The 21267-nt window shown below is 46.5% G+C and overlaps 1 protein-coding gene across 1 annotated transcript; it reads right to left on the bottom strand.

Annotated features, from left to right (window-relative positions):
• Positions 1-11238: 11238 nt before the first annotated feature.
• Positions 11239-12485, bottom strand: DFJ58DRAFT_661317 (uncharacterized protein; the record flags this gene model as incomplete). Its single annotated transcript, XM_041382204.1, has 5 exons — positions 11239-11733; positions 11787-12003; positions 12035-12081; positions 12127-12274; positions 12325-12485. 5 exons carry the CDS (start codon positions 12483-12485, stop codon positions 11239-11241), a joined length of 1068 nt encoding a protein of 355 aa, XP_041243327.1.
• Positions 12486-21267: the final 8782 nt, after the last annotated feature.

A 21267-nucleotide genomic window follows, 5' to 3' on the forward strand; every position in this document is an offset into this window, starting at 1 on the left:
TCCACTCGTATAATACGGAGATATGTTACTGCAATATGTGACAGTGGTCTGTACAGGTGAAGATGAGTTTGGTATTGACACCAGCTTTTGCTTTGGCTGCTCATCAGCAGCCGGAACTTATGGAGGTCTTGCCAATGCAGGCGCTGACCTACTCCGCAGCGAAGGCATTGGCCCACTCTTGAAGTGGGTTGATGACCATCTCTTCTTCCACATCCTCCTCAAGTACCTTGAGAGGTACAACAAGCAGAGAGCGCTCTGGGCCAAGGGAATTAGAACCAATGGAGGCCTGCGCATCACCGGGGGAAGAAAATGGTACTGTGGCACCCTCCTCCCAGATGACACGTCCGAAGAATTCAATGAAGACTGTATCTTTCCTATCTGCAACCTCTCCAAACAGTCCCCACACTCTCCTCAAGATGAAAAATTCTCGTGCTGCCTGGACGACATCGACTTCTATTCAGTCGAAATGGGCACACCTTGGTAACCGGCAAAAGACACCCCATTCAGCCCATCACCCCCTTTCACAGGCTTCACCTGGGACCTTGATGCCTGCATGATTGAAATCCCGTCAAACAAAAAAGAGAAGTACCTGGCTGCTATATTATCCTGGGAATCCAAGCCTCGCCACACGCTCACCAAAACCCAACAGCTATTCGGTAAACTCTTACATGCTTGCCTCGTTGTTCCTGCCGGAAGAGCCTACCTCACAGAATTGGAAGCCATGCTCCCCATCTTCAGTAATCACCCTCACGTGCCACATTCCCCACCCCAGAACTGTGCAGCTGACCTCAGATGGTGGCTCGCAACCCTACACCAACCCTCAGTCAGCTGTCTCATCCCAGGCCCATGCGAAGTCTTCAACCCTCAAGCCTTCTCAGATGCTAGCTCAGGCGTGGGCGTCGCTATTTGGATTAATGGCTGGTGGAGAGCATGGCATCTCATCCTTTCCACCAGCCTTCAACAACTCCCCAATTGTCTCCATAAACCTTAATGTAAGGTATTGGTCTGGATTCAAGGGAATGGGTGATAGTGAGGACGAGGAACTTGAAACCAATGGCTTCTGCCCATCCAATGTCGCGGTTGTCATCTTTCCAGCCAGGGACGCGGTTGCAATCATCTGACCAACGGTGTCTTCAAACGCATACATAACATCACCGAATCTGCATCCTGCACTATCATCACTCGCTACATCCCCAGTGCCCTTGGCCAAGCCGATGACCCGTCCCGCAGAAAATACCCTCTTCACTCCCTACTTCTGCCCCCCCTTCCTATCCATCCCTCTATCAGGGACTTCATCATCGACCTGAATGCCCCTCTATGCGCAAATGAGACCTGCCGTCCCTACTCCAACCTCCTGATTCATGTCCCCCCTAAATCCCGTCTCCAGACAGTTGATGCAGAATGCGCCCTCACAAATGCCCAGCTCGAAAGAGAAGGAGAAGAGCTCCTCAAAATGTCACAAGCATAGTATGTCCCTCCCTGCTCCTACAAACTAGCAACACATAACTAAAACTTACCACTCACCCCCAGATTATCCGACTGACCTGACCCCAATCTCCTCAGCCCTACGCCCACACTGCGCAGTGAAAGACCAGCTCTGATTGTGGTTACCATTTGCCCCAAGACACGCCCCTGGTGCTCTTGTCCCTAGTGACATGTCCAGAATCCAAGACATCATGCTTTTTGCCTGGGCCGAGAGTACCCGAGAGTCCTACGGCTCTGGGCTACTGGTCTTTCACGTATTCTGTGACTCCCGTTCAATCCCCGAACCAGAACATGCCCCCGCAGACTCTACACTCATTTCAACATTCATTGCCATTGCAGCAGGTTCATATTCCGGGAAAATGATAGCCAACTATGTCTTTGGAGTATGCACCTGGCACATCCTCCATGGCATGCACTGGGTACTCAACAATGAGGAGATAGATGAACTCCTCAAAGCCACTGAGAACCTAACACCCACAGCATTGAAGCGCAAGAAGAGATGCCTGTACACCACTGAATTCATTTGTGCAATCCATGACCAATTCAATCTACAATCCCCCCTCAATTCAGCAGTATATAGTTGCCTCACTACCGCATTCTACTGTACAGCTAGACTCGGTGAATTCACTGTCCCTGTTACAGTCAAGTACGCCCCTATTCATTTTCTCTTCTTACCTTGTATTACGTCACGATCGCCATCATGAGCTGTCGCTAGACTTCTCTTATTACCAGTTGTATTACACCACGATCACATTATGCTGTCGCTAGGTGATCTATTCTTGTTATCTCTGACTCATTCTTATCTCTGACTCATTCTGACTTCATCATACCGGCCCTAAAGCAGTTATCTTTCACTATATAAACTCGCTCTGTACTATGTAGTTCTTTACTTCAATCTTACTAGGTTTTACCTGGAACTTCCTTCACTTAAGACCTCCAATCTTAAGTCGTCTGAAACTTGATTCAAGCCAAGGACACCCTCCTTGTCTTGTCTTAGTGAACCATCAAACTTTGGCATACTGCTGAAGCCTTGAACTGACCTTGGCCTATTACTCTTACCAAGTAGCCATACATCAGAACCACCCTAATTCGTAACAAAAGATTAAAGTCTTTCAAGCGAATACATCGCTATCACGCACTGTAACCCAGAAAGAAGAACAAATCCTGGTCATCACGACAGATAGAACTCCAGGTCCCTCGAAGCTAAAACAAGCTGACATCATTAACACCAATCTTTGGCGCTTTGAACCTAGGTGCTGTACTGCCCATACCACCTTTGAACCCCCCAATGTCTTCCTCCAAACCCGTTGAAATCAAAATCGGATCTCCACCAATCTTCGATGGAGATAGAGACAAGTTGGATGGATTCCTGATGTCGTGCACATCTTACCTCAATATCAACGAGAAGATCTATGTCGACGATAAGCAGAAAATTATTTTCGTAACCTCCTTCATGAACGAAGGGAATGTGCGTTACTGGAAGGAAGATTTCCTTAGGCAAGCACAAGATCCTAACAACAAGAACACTGCAGGAACCGCCAAGGGATATGGCACCTGGGTTGAATTCCTCGCCGATTTCAAGAAAGCGTTCAGACCGCTTGATTCCTCAGGAACCGCGTTAGCCAAGCTTCGCAACCTGAAACAAGGAACCAAACTCCAAGACTATATTTCGGAGTTCTTGATGCTCACGCAAAGGGCAGGAATTCGCGACGATGTTTCTAAGAAGCAATTCTTCCTAGACGGATTACACCCAGGGTTGCTCGCTCGCCTCTATGGCACGGGCGATGTCTCTGACAACTTTGAGGTCGTCATCACCACCTGTATCAACCTCGACAACGCACGCCTTCACCTGAATGCAATCAGAGCGCACCACCAACCCCAGAAGAAGAAGAGCTTCGGATCTAACCGATACATACCATCTAAAGATCCTAACGCCATGGTGATCGATCGGCTTTCTGAAGAAGAACGCGCTGAACATTTCCGAACCAGAAAATGTTTCACCTGTCACAAGACCGGGCATCTTTTCAAGAACTGTCCTGAGAAGAAGAAAGGAAAGACCCTGATACGCCGCAAGGAAGTAGAAAGCAGTGACGAAGAAGAAGAAGCAGAAGTCCGTCGTCTCAACGAGGATTTTTGATATGGGAGACTGGATCAACAGTCAGTATCTCTTGATGTACCCATAAGACTTGTATGAAAAGTTGGTGAATGAAAAGAACTTCGGGTTCCCCTTTCCCTAATTTTGAAAACATGTCTGAAAACCGTTGAAACTACCGCAGTTGTTGACTCCGGAGCAGCTGGAACCTTTATCTCAGAAGACTTTGTCAAGAAGCACAAGATCCGAACCCACGCTCTCAGTAAACCCTTTAGGGTTACTACCGCCAATGGAAGCTACTCCAAAAGTGGAGCCATACACCGATACTGCATCCTTACCATTAAAATTGATGAACGAACTCTGATTGGAAAGTTCAACAGTCACACACCTTGGCAGAAGGGACCAAATCCTCCTTGGAATTCCCTGGCTACGGGCTATGAACCCGGTTATTGACTGGGCAGCTGAAACCTTAATTCTCTCTTGGATGGAGAAGAGTAATCAGGTTGAAGAAGAAGTTGACAAAGAAAGGAAGAAGAATGATCTTCCACTTCTATTTCGACAAGAACCTATCAATCAAACCTGGAAACAATCTAAACTTAGGAAAGCACCAGTTATCGAAACCCCTGTCATTTATCCAAAAGCGACTATTGAAGAAATCGTTGATGAAGAAGCATCACCCGTTCTTCCCATCCCCGACCTACTCCCCATCCCCAATGATGATGACGAAACCTTTGATACTAAGGAAGATGTCTGGATGCAAGAGAACTTTGCCGCACCAGTGTGAGAAGTCTCTATGTATGACCTAGATGATGATGAATTCCTGGTAGAATATTCCCTTGACGCGTCCGAAGTCCTGGTAATTTCGAACACTACCATGGATATACCATTAACCTCCGATGGAACCAGTCATTCGGAACAGAAACCCACGGTTAAACCCCTGCCACGGCCTACGGAATACGCGAAAGTTAGTAACAAAGCTCAGCAGTTCGCTCTAGCTGCGGGCTTAGAACAAAAGAAGAAAACTTTCGAAGAACTCGTACCCTCTTATCTACACGACTTCGCCGACATCTTCGCTAAAGATGGTCTTAACCAACTACCCCCTGAACGACCCGGTATTGACCACCGTATTGAAACAAAACCCGGATCCATCCCCAAAACGTCGAAAATCTATCCCCTCTCTATCGCCGAACGTACCGCTGTCAAAGCATTTATTGATGAAAATTCAAAGAAAGGCTTTATCTCGGAGTCCAAATCTCCACAAGCCAGTGGTTTCTTCTTTGTAGGAAAGAAAAGCGGAGACCTTTGACCCTGTCAAGATTATCGGTACATCAATGATTGGACGATCAAGAACGCTTATCCGTTGCCACTTCCACTGTCCCTTGTTGTGCAATTACACGGAGCAAAGTATTTTACCAAAATGGATGTCCACTCTGGGTATAACAATATCCGCATTCACCCCGACGATAGATGGAAAGCCGCATTTACCACGGAATTCGGACTCTATGAGCCGAACATCATGTTTTTCAGACTTTGCAACTCTCCAGCCACGTTCCAAGCCTACATGAACCGCACGTTCCAACAAGAAATTAATGAAGGATGGTTAGTAATCTATATGGACGACATCCTCATCTTTTCGGATAACCTTGAGGAACACCACGCCCGTACCTGTTGCATTTTAACAAAGATTTGCTGTGGGTATCACAACCTGGCAGGCACATATAAGAAAAGTGCTCAGCCAGTATAAGTGAGTCTTGGCTCTGCCTAGCTGCTATACTCGCAGAATGCAAGAACGTTCGACCCTAAAGGGGAAGCAAGGAAAGCAAGGATCCACGGAATGATGCTAAACAACCCTGGTGAATGGCGGTGAAAGCGCGAGAAATGCGCTGAAGGCGCGCGCGGGAAAGCGGAATGCGAAAGTGCGCGAAGTGCGGGAAGGTAGTGCAAGCAGTGCACAAGTGTAGAAGACGGATACTGAGACTGATAAGAGGAAAAGCGCGGATCTAGACGGATACTGAAGGTGCCACTAGCTATAGACTGATGCTAGGGCCTCAAAACGATGATGGACACATGCATTGCATGGAACTAACTGGTGGTAGATACTGAGTGGTAGGAAGCTAAGGTGGAATTGTTGGGTGTGTAAGTGGGGTGTAAAACGAACATGAGAGTATGTAAGTTCTACCTAAGCGCTCTCCCAGGGCTCGGAGCCAAATAGGGAGCGCTCTAAGTATGTAAATGAGGTAAGGTGATGTAAAGTAAGGGTGCATAACGAAATGGGAAGTGTAATATGCTAAATATGGTCAGATAACGAAAAGGGACATACCAAGGGACTGGTTGGACGATGGATGGATGCTCCTGGATGTTGTGCGACATAGTGCGCTTAAGCGCGAGAAAGCGCGCAAGGCGCGCACGCGGGAATACTGCGCATTGTGCGGGAAAGTGTCGCGCCTATGGCGCGTTTTGCGGGAAGTGGTGCACATGATGGTGGAAGTCATAGTGGATGATGGTGCAAGTTGTGCAGTAAAGGCCAGTCATCAGAATTCGTAAAATGAGCCCATATGAGCCCACAGAAACGCGAGTCTCTACACCGGTCGCTTTAAAACCAAGGAACTGGTTAAACGTGACTTTTGGTGGCCGTCTATGGGAACTTATATCCAGAAATACGTTGAGGGTTGCGCCCTTTGTCAGCAAATGAAATCAGATACCCACCCTACCACTCCCCCGCTGGTTCCTATCCCTTCTTCGGTCTCTACCCCATTTTCGCAAGTCTCTGTCGACCTCATCACTGATTTACCTCCTTGCAACGGTTTCGATTCTATCATGGTCGTGGTAGACCATGGTCTTATGAAGGGGGTAATTCTCATTCCTTGTACAAAAACCATCACCTCAGAAGGCGTAGCAAAGAAGTTTTTTAAATACATCTACTGCCGCTTCGGACTCCATGAGAAGGTGATCTCAGATTGAGGACCACAATTCATATCCAAATTCTCTAAAGCCCTTGCTAAGCTTTTGAAATCCGACATTGCCGCTTCCACCGCTTATCATCCACAAACGGACGGCCAAACCGAACATTTAAATCAAGAACTGGAAACCTATCTCCGAATCTATTGCCGCAATAACCCAGAAGAATGGGTTGAACATATGTATCCCAATGTCTGAATTCGTCCACAATCACCGCAAACACGATTCCCGCAACACATCTCCATTCTTCCTTATGATGGGATATGAACCGCGAGCTCTCCCTCACGTACTTCCCGATTCTACCATCCCAGCAGCAGAAGAACGACTCCACCTACTTCAGAAAATACGTGAAGAAGCTATCTCTTGTCATAACCTAGCAATGCAGCGAATGGCCGCACGATCGTATGGGAAGAAATACCAACCATGGAAAGTTGGAGATAAGGTTTGGTTATCGGGAAAGAATCTCATCACGCAGTTACCATCACGAAAACTCGCCCTGAAATGATACGGGCCCTTTACCATGAAAGCCGTACTCTCCCCTATCACATTCACACTCCAACTCCCAGAACAATGGAAGGTTCACCCCACGTTCCATGCTTCCGAGCTATCATCCTATCATGAAACCGAAATACACGGTCCTAACTTCCCCGATCCCCCACCCGATATCATCGATAACGAAGAAGAATACGAAGTCGAAGCAATCTTATCACACAAGGGCACGGGTAAACGAAGACGCTATCTCGTATCCTGGAAAGGATATTCTTCCGCCAACAACAAATGGATTCCCACAGAAAACCTCGGCAATGCTTCCACAATCCTCGCTGCTTATAAGAAAGCTCATCAGTTATAAGAGTCTGAATGAAAGTATGTCTTTTTCAGAACTCCGTACTCTTCAAATCCGTCTCCTGCAACTCCAGTCTATTGCCAACGCCATTGATAACATGTCCGCAAGCCTTACCACCTCCCCATCCACAACATCCGTCACATTGACCGAAACCATCAGATCCCCAAACTACTTCACCATTCTTGACGACATTGAAACCAACACATTATTTGAATCTGCCCTCCTTTCCGAACAATCCACTATCGAGATAGACCGCCTCCTCGCTGAACAAGGAGCTCTCTCTAGTACCCTTCTCATTAACATCATCCGTGCTGCCAATCTTGTCAAACGTACCGCAGGACTTCTTAATGACGAACGTCTTGAGACCATTTTCCGTCACCTTCATATACGTATTCGCAACACTGCACTTCCTCTACCAAAGCGGTTGTTAGAGAGGCAATCCATATCGTCACTGAACGAATTGCAACAAACCCAATCACTAGACCACCATCCCCACACATTGCAATTCCCGTTCCACCTCCGGTTGAGACACCAACTCCTGTTGAGCATATGTCTAATGTTATCAGTCCTCCTTCTATACCGGTCATATCAATTGCTACTACGTCTGCCCCGGCGGCAACGACTCCTCGTATACATCCCACTCACTGACAACCTTCCAAGCGAGAGATCTCCTGTCTCCCCCACTTCTCGAAACACCACTTTACGCTCTAAAACACCATCCCCGCCTCCGCAATCATCATCGGTCACCATCGTAAAGACTGAAAACCACGATAACTTTATTTGTCGTAACTGTGACATCGCCGGTCATCGTCACAAGAACTGCCCCACATACTTCTGCCATGTATGTCGTAATCTCGCGCCTGGACATCTATCCGTCTTTTGCAAAGAACTTAAAGGAGAAAAGCCGCTTCCTTAAGTATGGACGGATGAAGGCTTCTATGAGGCTCTCGCCAAATGGGAGGCTGATAAAGACGCCGCGTTAGAACAGCTTTCCATCGAAGAAGATGAGAAACTTTTCACCCAATGTGCTGGGGATCGTGATAACTATGATGCCTACAATAATTTTGATTGTTGAAATCGGTGACTTCAACGATAACAACGGGTTAATGTTACAGTCAAGTACGCCCCTATTCATTTTCTCTTCTTACCTTGTATTACGTCACAATCGCCATCATGAGCCGTCGCTAGACTTCTCTTATTACCAGTTGTATTACACCACGATCGCATTATGCCATCACTAGGTGATCTATTCTTGTTATCTCTGACTCATTCTGACTTCATCATACCGGCCCTAAAGCAGTTATCTTTCACTATATAAACTCGCTCTGTACTATGTAGTTCTTTACTTCAATCTTACTAGGTTTTACCTGGAACTTCCTTCACTTAAGACCTCCAATCTTAAGTCGTCTGAAACTTGATTCAAGCCAAGGACACCCTCCTTGTCTTGTCTTAGTGAACCATCAAACTTTGGCATATGCTGAAGCCTTGAACCGACCTTGGCCTATTACTCTTACCAAGTAGCCATACGTCAGAACCACCCTAGTTCGTAACAGTCCCTACCCTAACATCCTTCAACCCTAATCTCCATGTCAAGCTATCAGACATGCATATTGAATGTGACTGAAACAACCTCGAAATGAGAGTTTCCCACCTTCTGCGGACCAAGACCTCATCAACAGAAGGTGAAGATGTTTCGTTCACCAAGCAGAACTGGCCCCTCAGACCCAGAGAATGCATTCCTCCATCACCTCAAGGTCAACAACCCACCTCCAGGGATTGCCCTCTTTGCATATCGCCACAAGAATGGCCACCGCTCCTTCACTCAAACAGAAGTTCATCTCCCAAGTAGCCACAGCAGCCAGAGCTGCAGGTATAGAACCCCTCCAGGGCCATGGAATACGCATCAGATTGACCCTCGAATATCTCCTTTGCAACATTCCCTTTGAAGTTGTCAAAACAAAAGGACATTGGGCCAGCAACGCCTTCCAATCATACTTACGGAAGCACGTCCAAATACTGGCCCCATTCATGCAAGCCACTCCTGCTCTCCATGATGAATTCATCTGCTTCTCGATGCCAAGATCTCGCTGAAAGCAAACACTGCCCTCCTGTGAGTAGTCCTTCCCCTCCTACCTGATTGGGTTTTCCCTGGCTTCGCTGCAATGCATCATTACGGACTCCTACAACTTTGGGGATTCGCAGCTCACCTTTTCTCTTTGGCAGATCTCTGATTGGGGCCGAAGCGCTTCGCGCCTTCGCCCATTCACTTAGTACCTAGTCTTCATACCATACCCCCATCATAGTCTCACTCAAATATATTGACTTCCAAATATTTCTCCCCCTAAGTGTGCAATGCAGTAACACCCCAAGATTGATGCATGAAGTTAATGTTCCCTGTCACTTTTGTATGGTGGACCTTTAGTGACAGTTCGATTTACCGTTATGCCATGTGCATTTTTCACAGTTCGCTATATTTATTGTCGTATATCTGATATTTATCATTGTATATCCTAGAGCAACAATTCTGATAGGTCACAGGTGAGTTATGCATGATAACACTCAGTAACTCCTATTGAACAGACTAGGGGTTTGCTGTACGAACTTACAGTGCGTTGCAAATGACTTTAGAGTCACATTTTCAAAAATTCACCAGCTTTTGTTTGTTCCTTTGTTTTGACATGTGACTTCTGTCACACTTGGCCGCAATCATATGCTGTAGTGCTGGGAGCTTGCAACAAGTTTCAATGGCACCTCTAATCACTCCTGAAATGCGCCATAATATGACTGTCTGGCGCTATGAACAACAGAAGACTGTGCTGAAATATCTAAACTGGCTCAGTGTTATGAAGCTACTGTCTACAATGTCTTGCAAAACCACTGCAAATATGGCCAACACACCAATCCATTTGCACAAGGAAGAGGCTGTCCACGTACTCTGAGTACCACTGATCTCGACTACTTGCGCTCAATTCTTCAGGCCAACCCAGCTCTATACCTTGATGAGCTGCAGGAGAAGCTGCAGTCCTATCGAGATGTTGATGTGTCCATAGCCACAATCTCTCGAGCACTGCAATGCATGGCATTGACTCACAAGAAGCAAGAAAAACAAGCTAGTGAAAGGAATGAGTTATTAAGAGCAACATGGCAAGCACAGTATGGAGATATACCAGCTGAATACTTTGTTTGGTTGGATGAGTCGAGTGTGGACAACAAAATGAACCAGCGCATGGAGGGTTGGACTCCCCTTAGCCTTGCTCGTGTCCGTCGAGCAACTTTCATTCAAGGCCAGCATTTCTCTGTATTGCCCGCATTCTCATGTGAAGGCATCATTGCACTTGACATCTTTGAGGGTTCAGTTAACAAGGAGTGGTTCATGAAATTCCTCAATGATGATCTGGTGTGTACCATACCTTTGGATGACAACTAATGTTAGTACTTAATCATTCATCATGCAGGCCCCAAAGCTCTCACCATATCCTGGCCTTCGTAGTGTAGTAGTGATGGACAACTGTGCCATTCATCATGATGCAGAGGTTCATGCTATTATCAAGGGGGAATGTGGTATGTGCATGTGCAAGTACATTTGGTGATCAAAACTGAGTGTGCCGAACAGGTGCAAAATTAATTTACCTACCCCCCCTACTTGCCCGACTTCAACCCAATTGAACAAGCTTTTCACTCCATGAAAGCTTGGTTGCGAAGGCATGAAGCAGAGGCTCTACAGCCAGAGACTCAGGCCTTGGTTGATTCAACAGGCTATGATGTCAATAATGATTGAATATGTGGATGGATGGATTAAAAATTCAGGGTACTCGTTCAGAATGTAATTAGGAATGAAGTAGGTATAAGAATAAAGAGATTAAGAGATGTGATTAGCAAAGTGAGAGACATTAAAGCTATTCCAGTCTTTGCAGAACATCTGCAACTTCCGAAGATGACCCTCTACAACACCCATAATCTCACAAAGACGAGCAACAGGGATATCAGGAATTATGTCTGGTGTGAACTCCATGACCACCAATGAATCCTCACAGCTAGCAAGATCAATATCTGTGGCTTCAGTGAAGTCACACAAACAGGCATGGAGCTCAGATCCAGATGCAGGGAGTGGTGAAAGTTGTATGGAGGCATGACATGTTGATCGAGTTAGAGATGGGGAGCGCAGATGCTTCTGTGACATGCCTGTGATAAGAGGCATGATAGCCATAATAAGAGAGGCTGCCTCGCTTGATGCATTACCCTCTGTATGAGAAGTATTTCGGTCACGGGGCTTTGATGTACGAAGTTGTCCATCACAAACTCCGTCAAAATCAACAGTATTTGGTGGTTCATTTTTCATTGCATCATATGCAGCCTATGTATAAGTCAAAAATACAAGACATATGAAATGTAAGGACTAGTACCCACCATAGCAGTAGCCCATATCTTCAAATGATGACTGTTGAGGCCAACATGTTCCCCAGTTGAGGATACATAACAATAACCAATCCCACCACTCTCGCCCTGGTGTTCAGCACACAGCCACTTTGCTTTGAGTTGAATAATGATGGCTCCATGGAGCTGGGTCTTGTCAGAGAAGGCTTCGATGTGTGGGACGTAGACAACATTAACAAATGGGCAATATCTTCATAATCAGCTATACCTGTGTGCCAGACTCAAGCTCATCTTCACCTTCTTGGGAATTATTTAATGCAAGAATAGGCTGGTACTGTCAGTGTTAGGTTTGTTGGCAAAATGTACAACTCACACGAGTGCGAATGCGGAAGCCATCCATCTCGTCGATATTGAACTCGATTTCCACTTGGCAAACAGTCTTGTTTTTCTTCAAGAGCGCTGCCAGAGCCACAGAAAATTGATGGATGTTGTTGATAGTAGTTGCACCAGCTTTACCACCACTGTAAGACATTATCAAGATACGAAATTGTCAAAATTTAGAAGCCCATACACTGATCCTGTCCAATACATCCTGAATGGAGGCCCAGAAATAGCCCCCACTGCAAACTTGTCCTCGAGCTCATGAATTGCTAGGAATCTTGTGATGAACACGGCACGAGATATGTCTTCCAGCACGATAGTATCAGAAGAAATCAACTTAGCCTTCTTCATGACCAGCTTGGATCCTCAGCTGACTGGGCCAGTAACTTGAGCAGAAGTAATTATCTGAACCAAAAAATTGTGACCTTCGACAACTGCCAGAGGTATTGGTACTGCATTGTGCACAACGATAAGCTTCATAATTCACAATTACTGTTCACACTTACAGTAAGCAACAAAACTGTTGCAATGTTTGCGTCATTTTGATTGTTCTGTCTGTATCATTGCAGGACTCGCTGCTATCAACATGTAAATGAGGGCAATATTGTAGCCCTACATTCAGGCTACAATAGTCGCACCACAAGTAAGGTGTGAAACAATTTCCATAAAGAGATACAAGTAATTTACTACAGGGTATGCATTGCAACAGTTTTGTTGCTCGCAGCCTTCTGTTCCCTTGCAAGATCTTGTGCGGAGCGCTCAGAATAGACAGAGTAAGAGGTGTTAAGAGGTGTAACAATTACTGCGGGTGTGGTATGCGGAAAGTTGCGGGACCATCTGGTCAAAAATGTGGATTTGAGCTTTTGCCAAGAAAGCTTCTCATTGTACGGTAAGTCGAAAACCACTGTAATGCAGTGCCTGCGAGAGAGCGGCTAAAGCATATATGGCGGGAGGCTATTGCAATGCCGGCGGCATTGAGCATGCAGCTATAATCTTCCATCCATTCAGAAGCATCCTGCATGCCAGTAAACTTGCAGCAGGAAGGTCTAGCAGGGACAGACATGATGCTATAAAAGTGTGGGAGCCAAAAAACAGTGGTGCTTGCGGTTGAAAGTGTGCGAGAGTACGCCGAAGTGTGTGAACGTACATGAAAGTGCTCGGTGTCGATGGGCTTCTCTACCCTGTGACACTGAACTCTAGGAGTCCATTGACTCTAATACCTGTTGCTCGTTACTCAATGAGACTCTCTCTAACTCTGGGTAATCTGGACTCTGGACTCGAAGGGGGAAGGACCAAACCAAAGCTTGGTCGAGGCGAACTCACTCTGTTCACCAGTTGGAGCGATGTATCCACGACTGTGTGCCTGCGTGTCACAAGCAAGGCAAGAAGTGGTGAAGAGCACTACGCTATGACAAAGCCCGAAGGACACTGAATGGCTCACTAAACTATGGTGCTACTCGGCTGCCACTTGGCTCCTACCCCTGGGGTCCCCTACTCCACCGTTCCAGAATGGATCTCCTTATATGGTGTCGCCTCGCACTCTGCAATATGTTATGTTTTGATTCATATATTTTCATTTCCATACAATGACCTAGTGTCTACTTTGTAACTCCTTGAGTTTGACTAGTAACTGAGTATATAATAGATGAACCACTGTGGTGTTCATTCAACCTTCCCAAGTCTTATTAGGGGAGTTCAAAGCTGGATTTTGAGGCTGATTTGGACGTCGATTTCATTTTTCAAAAACGAAATCAGCTTTGGTGGATTTGGGATGGGTTTCAGCTGGTTCAGCGGCAACATTCGGCAATGTGAGTCAGACTCTAAAATACGCACAACGTGACTTACCTAATACCACCTGGCCTTCCCAATAAGTAAGCCCTATTAAGCTTGGTGCACACACACCTTACCAAGTTTAATCAGGCTCGGATTCAGTAAAGCCCCAACACCAGCGATAAATCACGCCCCAAATGCCCAATTTACCTTACAGCTCTCCTACCTGCCCTACCCAAACAAGTAAGCCCTGTTCGGCTATACATCCTGCCCCTCCCAGTGTCTGGCACTTCCTGTAACCTCCCCGACTTGTCCAAACCTTGTGAAAGAGCAGCTTCCCACGCCCTTTCCTCCTTACCTCTACATGCTGTCCTGCATGATTTGGGAATCATGCATGGACATGACTACTAGGTATCCCCCTAAAAGACAAAGTCTGTTAGCTTAGTCCTCAGACTAGTCAACCCATACCTTGGTATCAAACCTTGGTCCAATGGTTTCAGTTTTCCCTCAGTGATTCATGAATCCACCATGTTTTGAAGAAAAGTCATATATGAGATGGGAATCACACAATGACCTAGTTGATATGAGAAGCAAATTGAAGGTTAAGGTATTGCCTTTCCTTTGGCTTATTCACTTTGGCTAGAGAAACCCATAGAGAAAAGTTCAAAGCCTAACAAAAACCTATCTAAAAAGCCCGCGTATTGTGTACTATTATTTGTTCCATTATTTCTGAGTTGTTTTCTCTAGTGTTTCTTTACTTTACTTTCTATTAGTATGCTCTGACTAATCAGATGCTTCATAAAATTGTACCTACAGGGTATGATGTCATAATGATGTCATAGGACTTCACACACACTCCTGCAGGTATTCTGTTGAAAGATATGATATCATTGTGATGTCATAATGATGTTATCAATTCCAGAATGTTCCATGGAATTTGCTAGAACATTCCAATGACTCATAGTGACTCAGAATGACTCAGAGTGACTCAGAATGATGTCATTATCCCACCATGAATATTCTAGAATGTTCTTTTGCAGCTACTAGAACATTCTGTGTTACAGTCAAGTATGCCCCTATTCATTTTCTTCCTCTTACATCATTGTATTACATCACGATCGCATCTTGCCGTCGCTAGATGAACTATTCTTGTTATCTCTGACTCGTCTTATCTCTGACTCGTCTCTATGACCTCATCGTACCGGCCCTAAAGTTGTTACCGTTTATTATATAAACTCGCCCTGTACTATGTAGTTCTTTACTTTAATCTTACTAGGTTTTACCTGGAACTTCCTTCGCTTAAGACCTCCAATCTTAAGTCGCATTGAACGTGATTCAAGTCGAGGACACTCTCCTAGACTTGTCTTAGAAACCATTGAACTTCGGTATACGCCGAAGCCTTGAACCGACCTTGGCCGATTACTCTTATCGAGTAGCCATACGTCAGAACCATCCTAGTTCGTAACAAAAGATTAAAGTCTTCTACGAATACATCGCCATCACGCTTTGTAACCCAGAACTGAACAAACCCTGGTCATCACGACAGATAGAACCCCAGGTCCCCAGAAGCTAACAAGCTGACGTCCTTGACACCAATCTTTGGCGCTTTGAACCTAGGTGCTGTACCACCCCTACCACCTTTGAACCCCCCGATGTCTTCTACGAAACCCGTTGAAATCAAAATCGGTTCTCCCCCGGTCTTTGACGGGGATAGAGATAAATCCGACGGATTCTTGATGTCATGCCAATCCTATCTTGATATTAACGAGAAAATCTACGTCGACGACAAACAGAAGATCATTTTCGTAACCTCCTTCATGAATGAAGGGAACGCACGCTACTGGAAGGAAGATTTCCTCAGACAAGCGCAAGACCCTAACAATAAGACCACCGCAGGCCTTGTTAAAGGATACGGTACATGGACTGAATTCCTTGCCAACTTCAAAAGCGCGTTTAGGCCGCTTGATCCCTCGGGAACAGCGCTAGCCAAGCTCCGTAACCTTAAACAAGGAACCGAACTTCAAGATTACATCTCGGAGTTCTTGATGCTCGCACGACGGGCAGGAATTCAAGGTGACGTCGCCAAGAAACAGTTCTTCTTAGACGGACTCCACCCGGGACTGCTCGCTCGCCTTTACGGCACGGGCGATGTCTCGGACGATTTTGAAGTTGTCCTCTCCACCTGTATCAATCTCGACAACTCACGCCTCCACCTGAACGCTATCAGAGCGCGCAACCAACCCCAGAAGAAGAAGAACTTCGGATCCAACCGATACGTGCCATCCAGAGATCCCAATGCTATGGTAATTGATCGGCTTTCTGAAGAAGAACGCGCGGAACATTTCCGCACCGGAAAATGTTTCACCTGTCACAAGACCGGGCATCTTTTTAAAAACTGTCCAGAGAAGAAGAAAGGAAAGACTCCGGTACGCCGCAAAGAAGTAGAAAGCAGCGATGATGAAGAAGAAGAAGCAGAAGTCCGCCGTCTCAACGAGGATTTTTGATATGGGAGACTGGATCAACGTCAGTATCTCTCAATGTACCCATAAGACTTGTACGAAAAGTTGGTGAACGAAAAGAACTCCGGGTTCCCCTTTCCCTCATTTCAAAAACACGTCTGAAAACCGTTGAAACCACCGCAGTTGTTGATTCCGGAGCAGCCGGAACCTTTATCTCAGAAGACTTCGTCAAGAAACACAAGATCCGAACCCACGCCCTCAGTAAACCTTTCCGGGTTACTACCGCCGATGGAAGCTATTCCAAAAGCGGAGCTATACGCCGATACTGTGTTCTCACCATCAAGATTGACGAACGAACTATGATAGGGAAGTTTAACGTCACACGTCTTGGCAGGAGAGATCAGATTCTCTTAGGGATCCCCTGGCTACGGGCTATGAACACGGCTATAGACTGGACAGCCGAAACTCTTATCCTTTCCCGAACGGAAAAGAGTAATCAAGTTGAAGAAGAAGTCGACAAAGAAAGGAAGAAGAACGGTCTTCCACTCCTATTTCGACAAAAACCCATAGATCGGACTTGGAAGCAATCAAAACTTAAGAAAGCACCAATCGCCGAAATCCCTGTCATTTATCCTAAGGCAACCATCGAAGAAATTGTTGACGACGAGGCACCACATACCCATCCCACCACTGATTCACTACCTGATCTACTCCCCATCCCCGACGAAGACGATGAGACTTTTGATACCAAGGAGGACGTCTGGACGCAAGAGAACTTTGCCGCACCAGTGCGAGAAGTCTCTACGTATAACCTAAATGACGATGAATTTCTGGTGGAATACTCCATTGACACATCCGAACTCCGGGTAATTTCAAATACTACCATGGATACGCCATTGACCCCGGACGGTACCAGTCGTTCTGAACAGAAACCCACGGTCAAACCTTTGCCACGGCCTACGGAATACACGAAAGTTAGTAACAAAGCTCAGCAGTTCGCTCTAGCTGCGGGCTTAGAACAGAAGAAGAAAACTTTCGAAGAACTCATACCCTCCTATCTCCACGACTTCGCTGATATCTTCGCTAAAGACGGTCTTAATCAACTCCCTCCTGAACGACCCGGTATTGACCATCGTATTGAGACGAAACCCGGATTCATCCCCAAAACGTCGAAAATCTATCCTCTCTCTATCGCCGAACGAACCGCTGTTAAAGCATTCATTGACGAAAACATAAAGAAAGGTTTTATCTCGGAGTCCAAGTCGCCACAAGCCAGCGGTTTCTTCTTCGTAGGAAAGAAGAGCGGAGATCTCCGACCCTGTCAAGATTATCGATATATCAACGATTGGACGATCAAAAACGCCTACCCCTTGCCACTTCCTTTATCCCTTGTCGCACGGTTACATGGAGCAAAGTATTTCACCAAGATGGACGTCCGATCCGGTTATAATAATATCCGCATTCACCCTGATGATAGATGGAAAGCTGCGTTCACCACTGAATTCGGACTCTATGAGCCGAATGTCATGTTTTTCGGGCTTTGCAATTCCCCAGCCACGTTCCAAGCCTACATGAACCGTACTTTCCAACAGGAAATCAACGAAGGATGGTTAGTAATCTATATGGACGACATCCTCATCTTTTCGGATAACCTGGTTGAACATCACGCTCGTACCCGTCGAATTCTCACGAAGATCCGCGAAGAACGACTCTTCTTGAAACCAGAGAAGTGTACCTTTGACGCGCAAGAGGTTGAATACCTCGGCATGATTATTCGCCCCGGATGTGTAGCTATGGACGTTGCTAAAACTGACGGAATCCGCGATTGGCCAACTCCATCCACTGTTAAGGAAACTAGATCGTTCCTAGGTTTCTGTAACTTCTATCGGAACTTCATCCCTCATTACTCCGATATCGCACGACCCCTTATCGACCTTACAAAGAAAGATAACGTCTTCCTTTGGTCTGCACCGTGTCAAGAGGCATTTAGAACGCTAAAGGAGTGTTTCCTAAAACAGCCTGTCCTTCGTAACCCTGATCCGTCTCGACAATTCGCAGTGGCCACCGATGCATCTCTTGTTGCAACGGGTGCTGTCTTACTCCAGACAGATGAGAACGGCGTGTATCATCCATGCGGATACCTCTCCCAATCCCTGAACCCCACTGAAAGAAATTATCAGATCTTCGATCGCGAACTCCTGGCCGTTATCCGTGCACTTCAAGAATGGCGTCATTATTTAGAAGGAAACCCCCATCCAATCATTGTTTTCACCGATCATAAGAACCTCCTTTATTTCCGTACCGCGCAGAAGTTAACCCGTCGCCAAGCCAGATGGCAACTCCTTCTTTCTTGTTACGATATCGAACTTCACCACGTCCCAGGAACCAAGCTTGTCGCACCTGATGCCTTATCACGTCGACCTGATCATGCACCCGACTCCATCGATAATGAAGATATGACACTCCTCCCCGATTCCATGTTCATTCGCCTTCTTGATCAAGAGCTCATGACTACTCTTGCGAACCCTGATCCTGATGACACCGACCCCATCTTCCAAGCCGCCTCCGATGCCTTGAATGGCCTTTGCCTTCCTCCCATGAAGTCGGCTCTCTCTGATTGGACGATTAAAGATGATGTGCTATTCTACAAAGATCGTGCCTATGTCCGTCCAGCTGGACGCCACTCTATTTTAGAACGCACCCATGACCACGCCACAGCGGGACATCCCGGCCGTTTCAAAACCGAAGAACTGGTTAAACGCGACTTCTGGTGGCCGTCTATGGGGACCTACATCCGTAAATACGTTGAGGGTTGCGCGCTTTGTCAGCAAATGAAATCCGATACCCATCCAACGACACCTCCGTTGGTTCCTATCCCTTCTTCGGTCTTGACTCCGTTCTCCCAAGTCTCTGTCGATCTCATCACCGATCTTCCCCCATGTAACGGGTTCGACTCTATCATGGTCGTGGTAGACCATGGTCTTACGAAGGGGGTAATTCTCATTCCTTGTACGAAGACTATCACTTCAGAAGGCGTAGCAAAGAAATTCTTCAAATACGTCTACCGCCGCTTCGGGCTCCACGAGAAAGTAATCTCAGATCGAGGCCCACAGTTCGTATCCAAGTTCTCTAAAGCCCTTGCAAAACTTTTGAAATACGACATCGCCGCTTCCACCGCTTATCATCCGCAAACAGACGGTCAAACCGAACGTCTGAATCAAGAACTAGAAACCTATCTTCGAATCTATTGCCGTAACAACCCAGAAGAATGGGTTGAACATATCCCCATGTCCGAATTCGTTCACAACCATCGCAAACACGACTCTCGCAACGCATCCCCATTCTTCCTCATGATGGGATACGAGCCACGAGCTCTCCCCCATGTACTCCCAGACTCCACTGTCCCCGCCGCAGAAGAGCGACTTCGTCTCCTTCAGAAAATACGAGAAGAAGCTATCTCTTGTCACAATCTTGCAATGCAGCGAATGGCTGCACGATCTTATGGAAAGAAGTACCAACCGTGGAAAGTGGGCGATAAGGTTTGGTTATCTGGGAAGAATCTTATCACGCAGTTACCATCACGAAAACTCGCTCCGAAACGCTACGGCCCCTTTACCATCACCACAGTACTGTCACCAATCACATTCACACTCCAGTTACCAAAGCAATGGAAGGTTCACCCCACATTCCATGCTTCCGAATTATCGTCCTATCACGAAACCGAAATCCACGGTCCTAACTTCCCTGATCCTCCACCTGACGTCATTGATAACGAAGAAGAATACGAAGTCGAAGCAATCCTATCGCACAAGGGCACGGGTAAACGAAGACGCTATCTTGTATCCTGGAAAGGATATTCATCTGCCAGTAACGAATGGATTCCCACGGAAAATCTTGGCAACGCCTCCGCAATCCTCGCCGCTTATAAGAAAGCTCACCAGTTATAAGAATGGTCGCGAAAAGATGTCTTTCTCAGAACTCCGCACTCTCCAGATTTGCCTCTTACAACTCCAAATTCTCGTCAGAACCATTGATAACATGTCAGAAACCCTTGCTACTTCCCCATCCACTACGTCCGTCACTTTGACCGAAACCATCGAATCGCCAAACTACTTCACCATCCTTGACGATATCGAGACCAATACGCTATTTGAATCCGCCCTCCTTTCTGAGCAATACGCTATCGAGATAGATCGCCTCCTCGCTGAACAAGGGGCCCTCTCTAGCACGCTCCTCATCAACATTATTCGCGCCGCCAACCTCATTAAGCGTACCGCAGGCCTTCTCAGTGAAAGCGAGAATGACCAACGGTTCAAAGCCATTTTCCGTCATCTTCATATTCGCATTCGCAACTCTGCGATACGTCTCATGCCTGCCTCTACCAAAGAAGTTGTTAGAGAAGCCATCCATATCGTCACTGAACGAATTGCAACAAACCCAATCGCCAGACCGCCATCCCCTCACGTCGCAGTTCCCATCCCTCCTCCGGTCGAGACATTATCTCCCGTTGAGCATACGCCTGATACTGGCACTCCTTCTGATGTACCGGTCGTACCGTTTGCTCTTACTATTGCCCCGGCGGCAACCACCTCTCGCTCACGCTCCATTCATCTACGACCCTCCAAACGTGAGATCTCTGTCTCCCCTCCCTCACGCAACAACACCCTACGCTCCAAAACACCATCCCCGCCTCCGCAATCGTCCTCCGTCACCATCGTGAAAACCGAACCCATTGATAACTTCAAATGTCGCTACTGTAAAGAATTCGGTCATCGTCACAAGAATTGCCCAACATATTTCTGCCGCGTATGCCGTAACCTCGCGCCAGGGCATCTTTCGGTCTTTTGTAAAGACCTTAAAGGCGAGAAACCTATTCCATTAGTATGGACGGATGAAGGCTTCTA

Source organism: Suillus subalutaceus (genome assembly GCF_016647625.1).
Source record: "Suillus subalutaceus strain FC151 chromosome Unknown DFJ58scaffold_61, whole genome shotgun sequence".
NCBI classification, from domain to species: Eukaryota; Fungi; Basidiomycota; class Agaricomycetes; order Boletales; family Suillaceae; genus Suillus; species Suillus subalutaceus.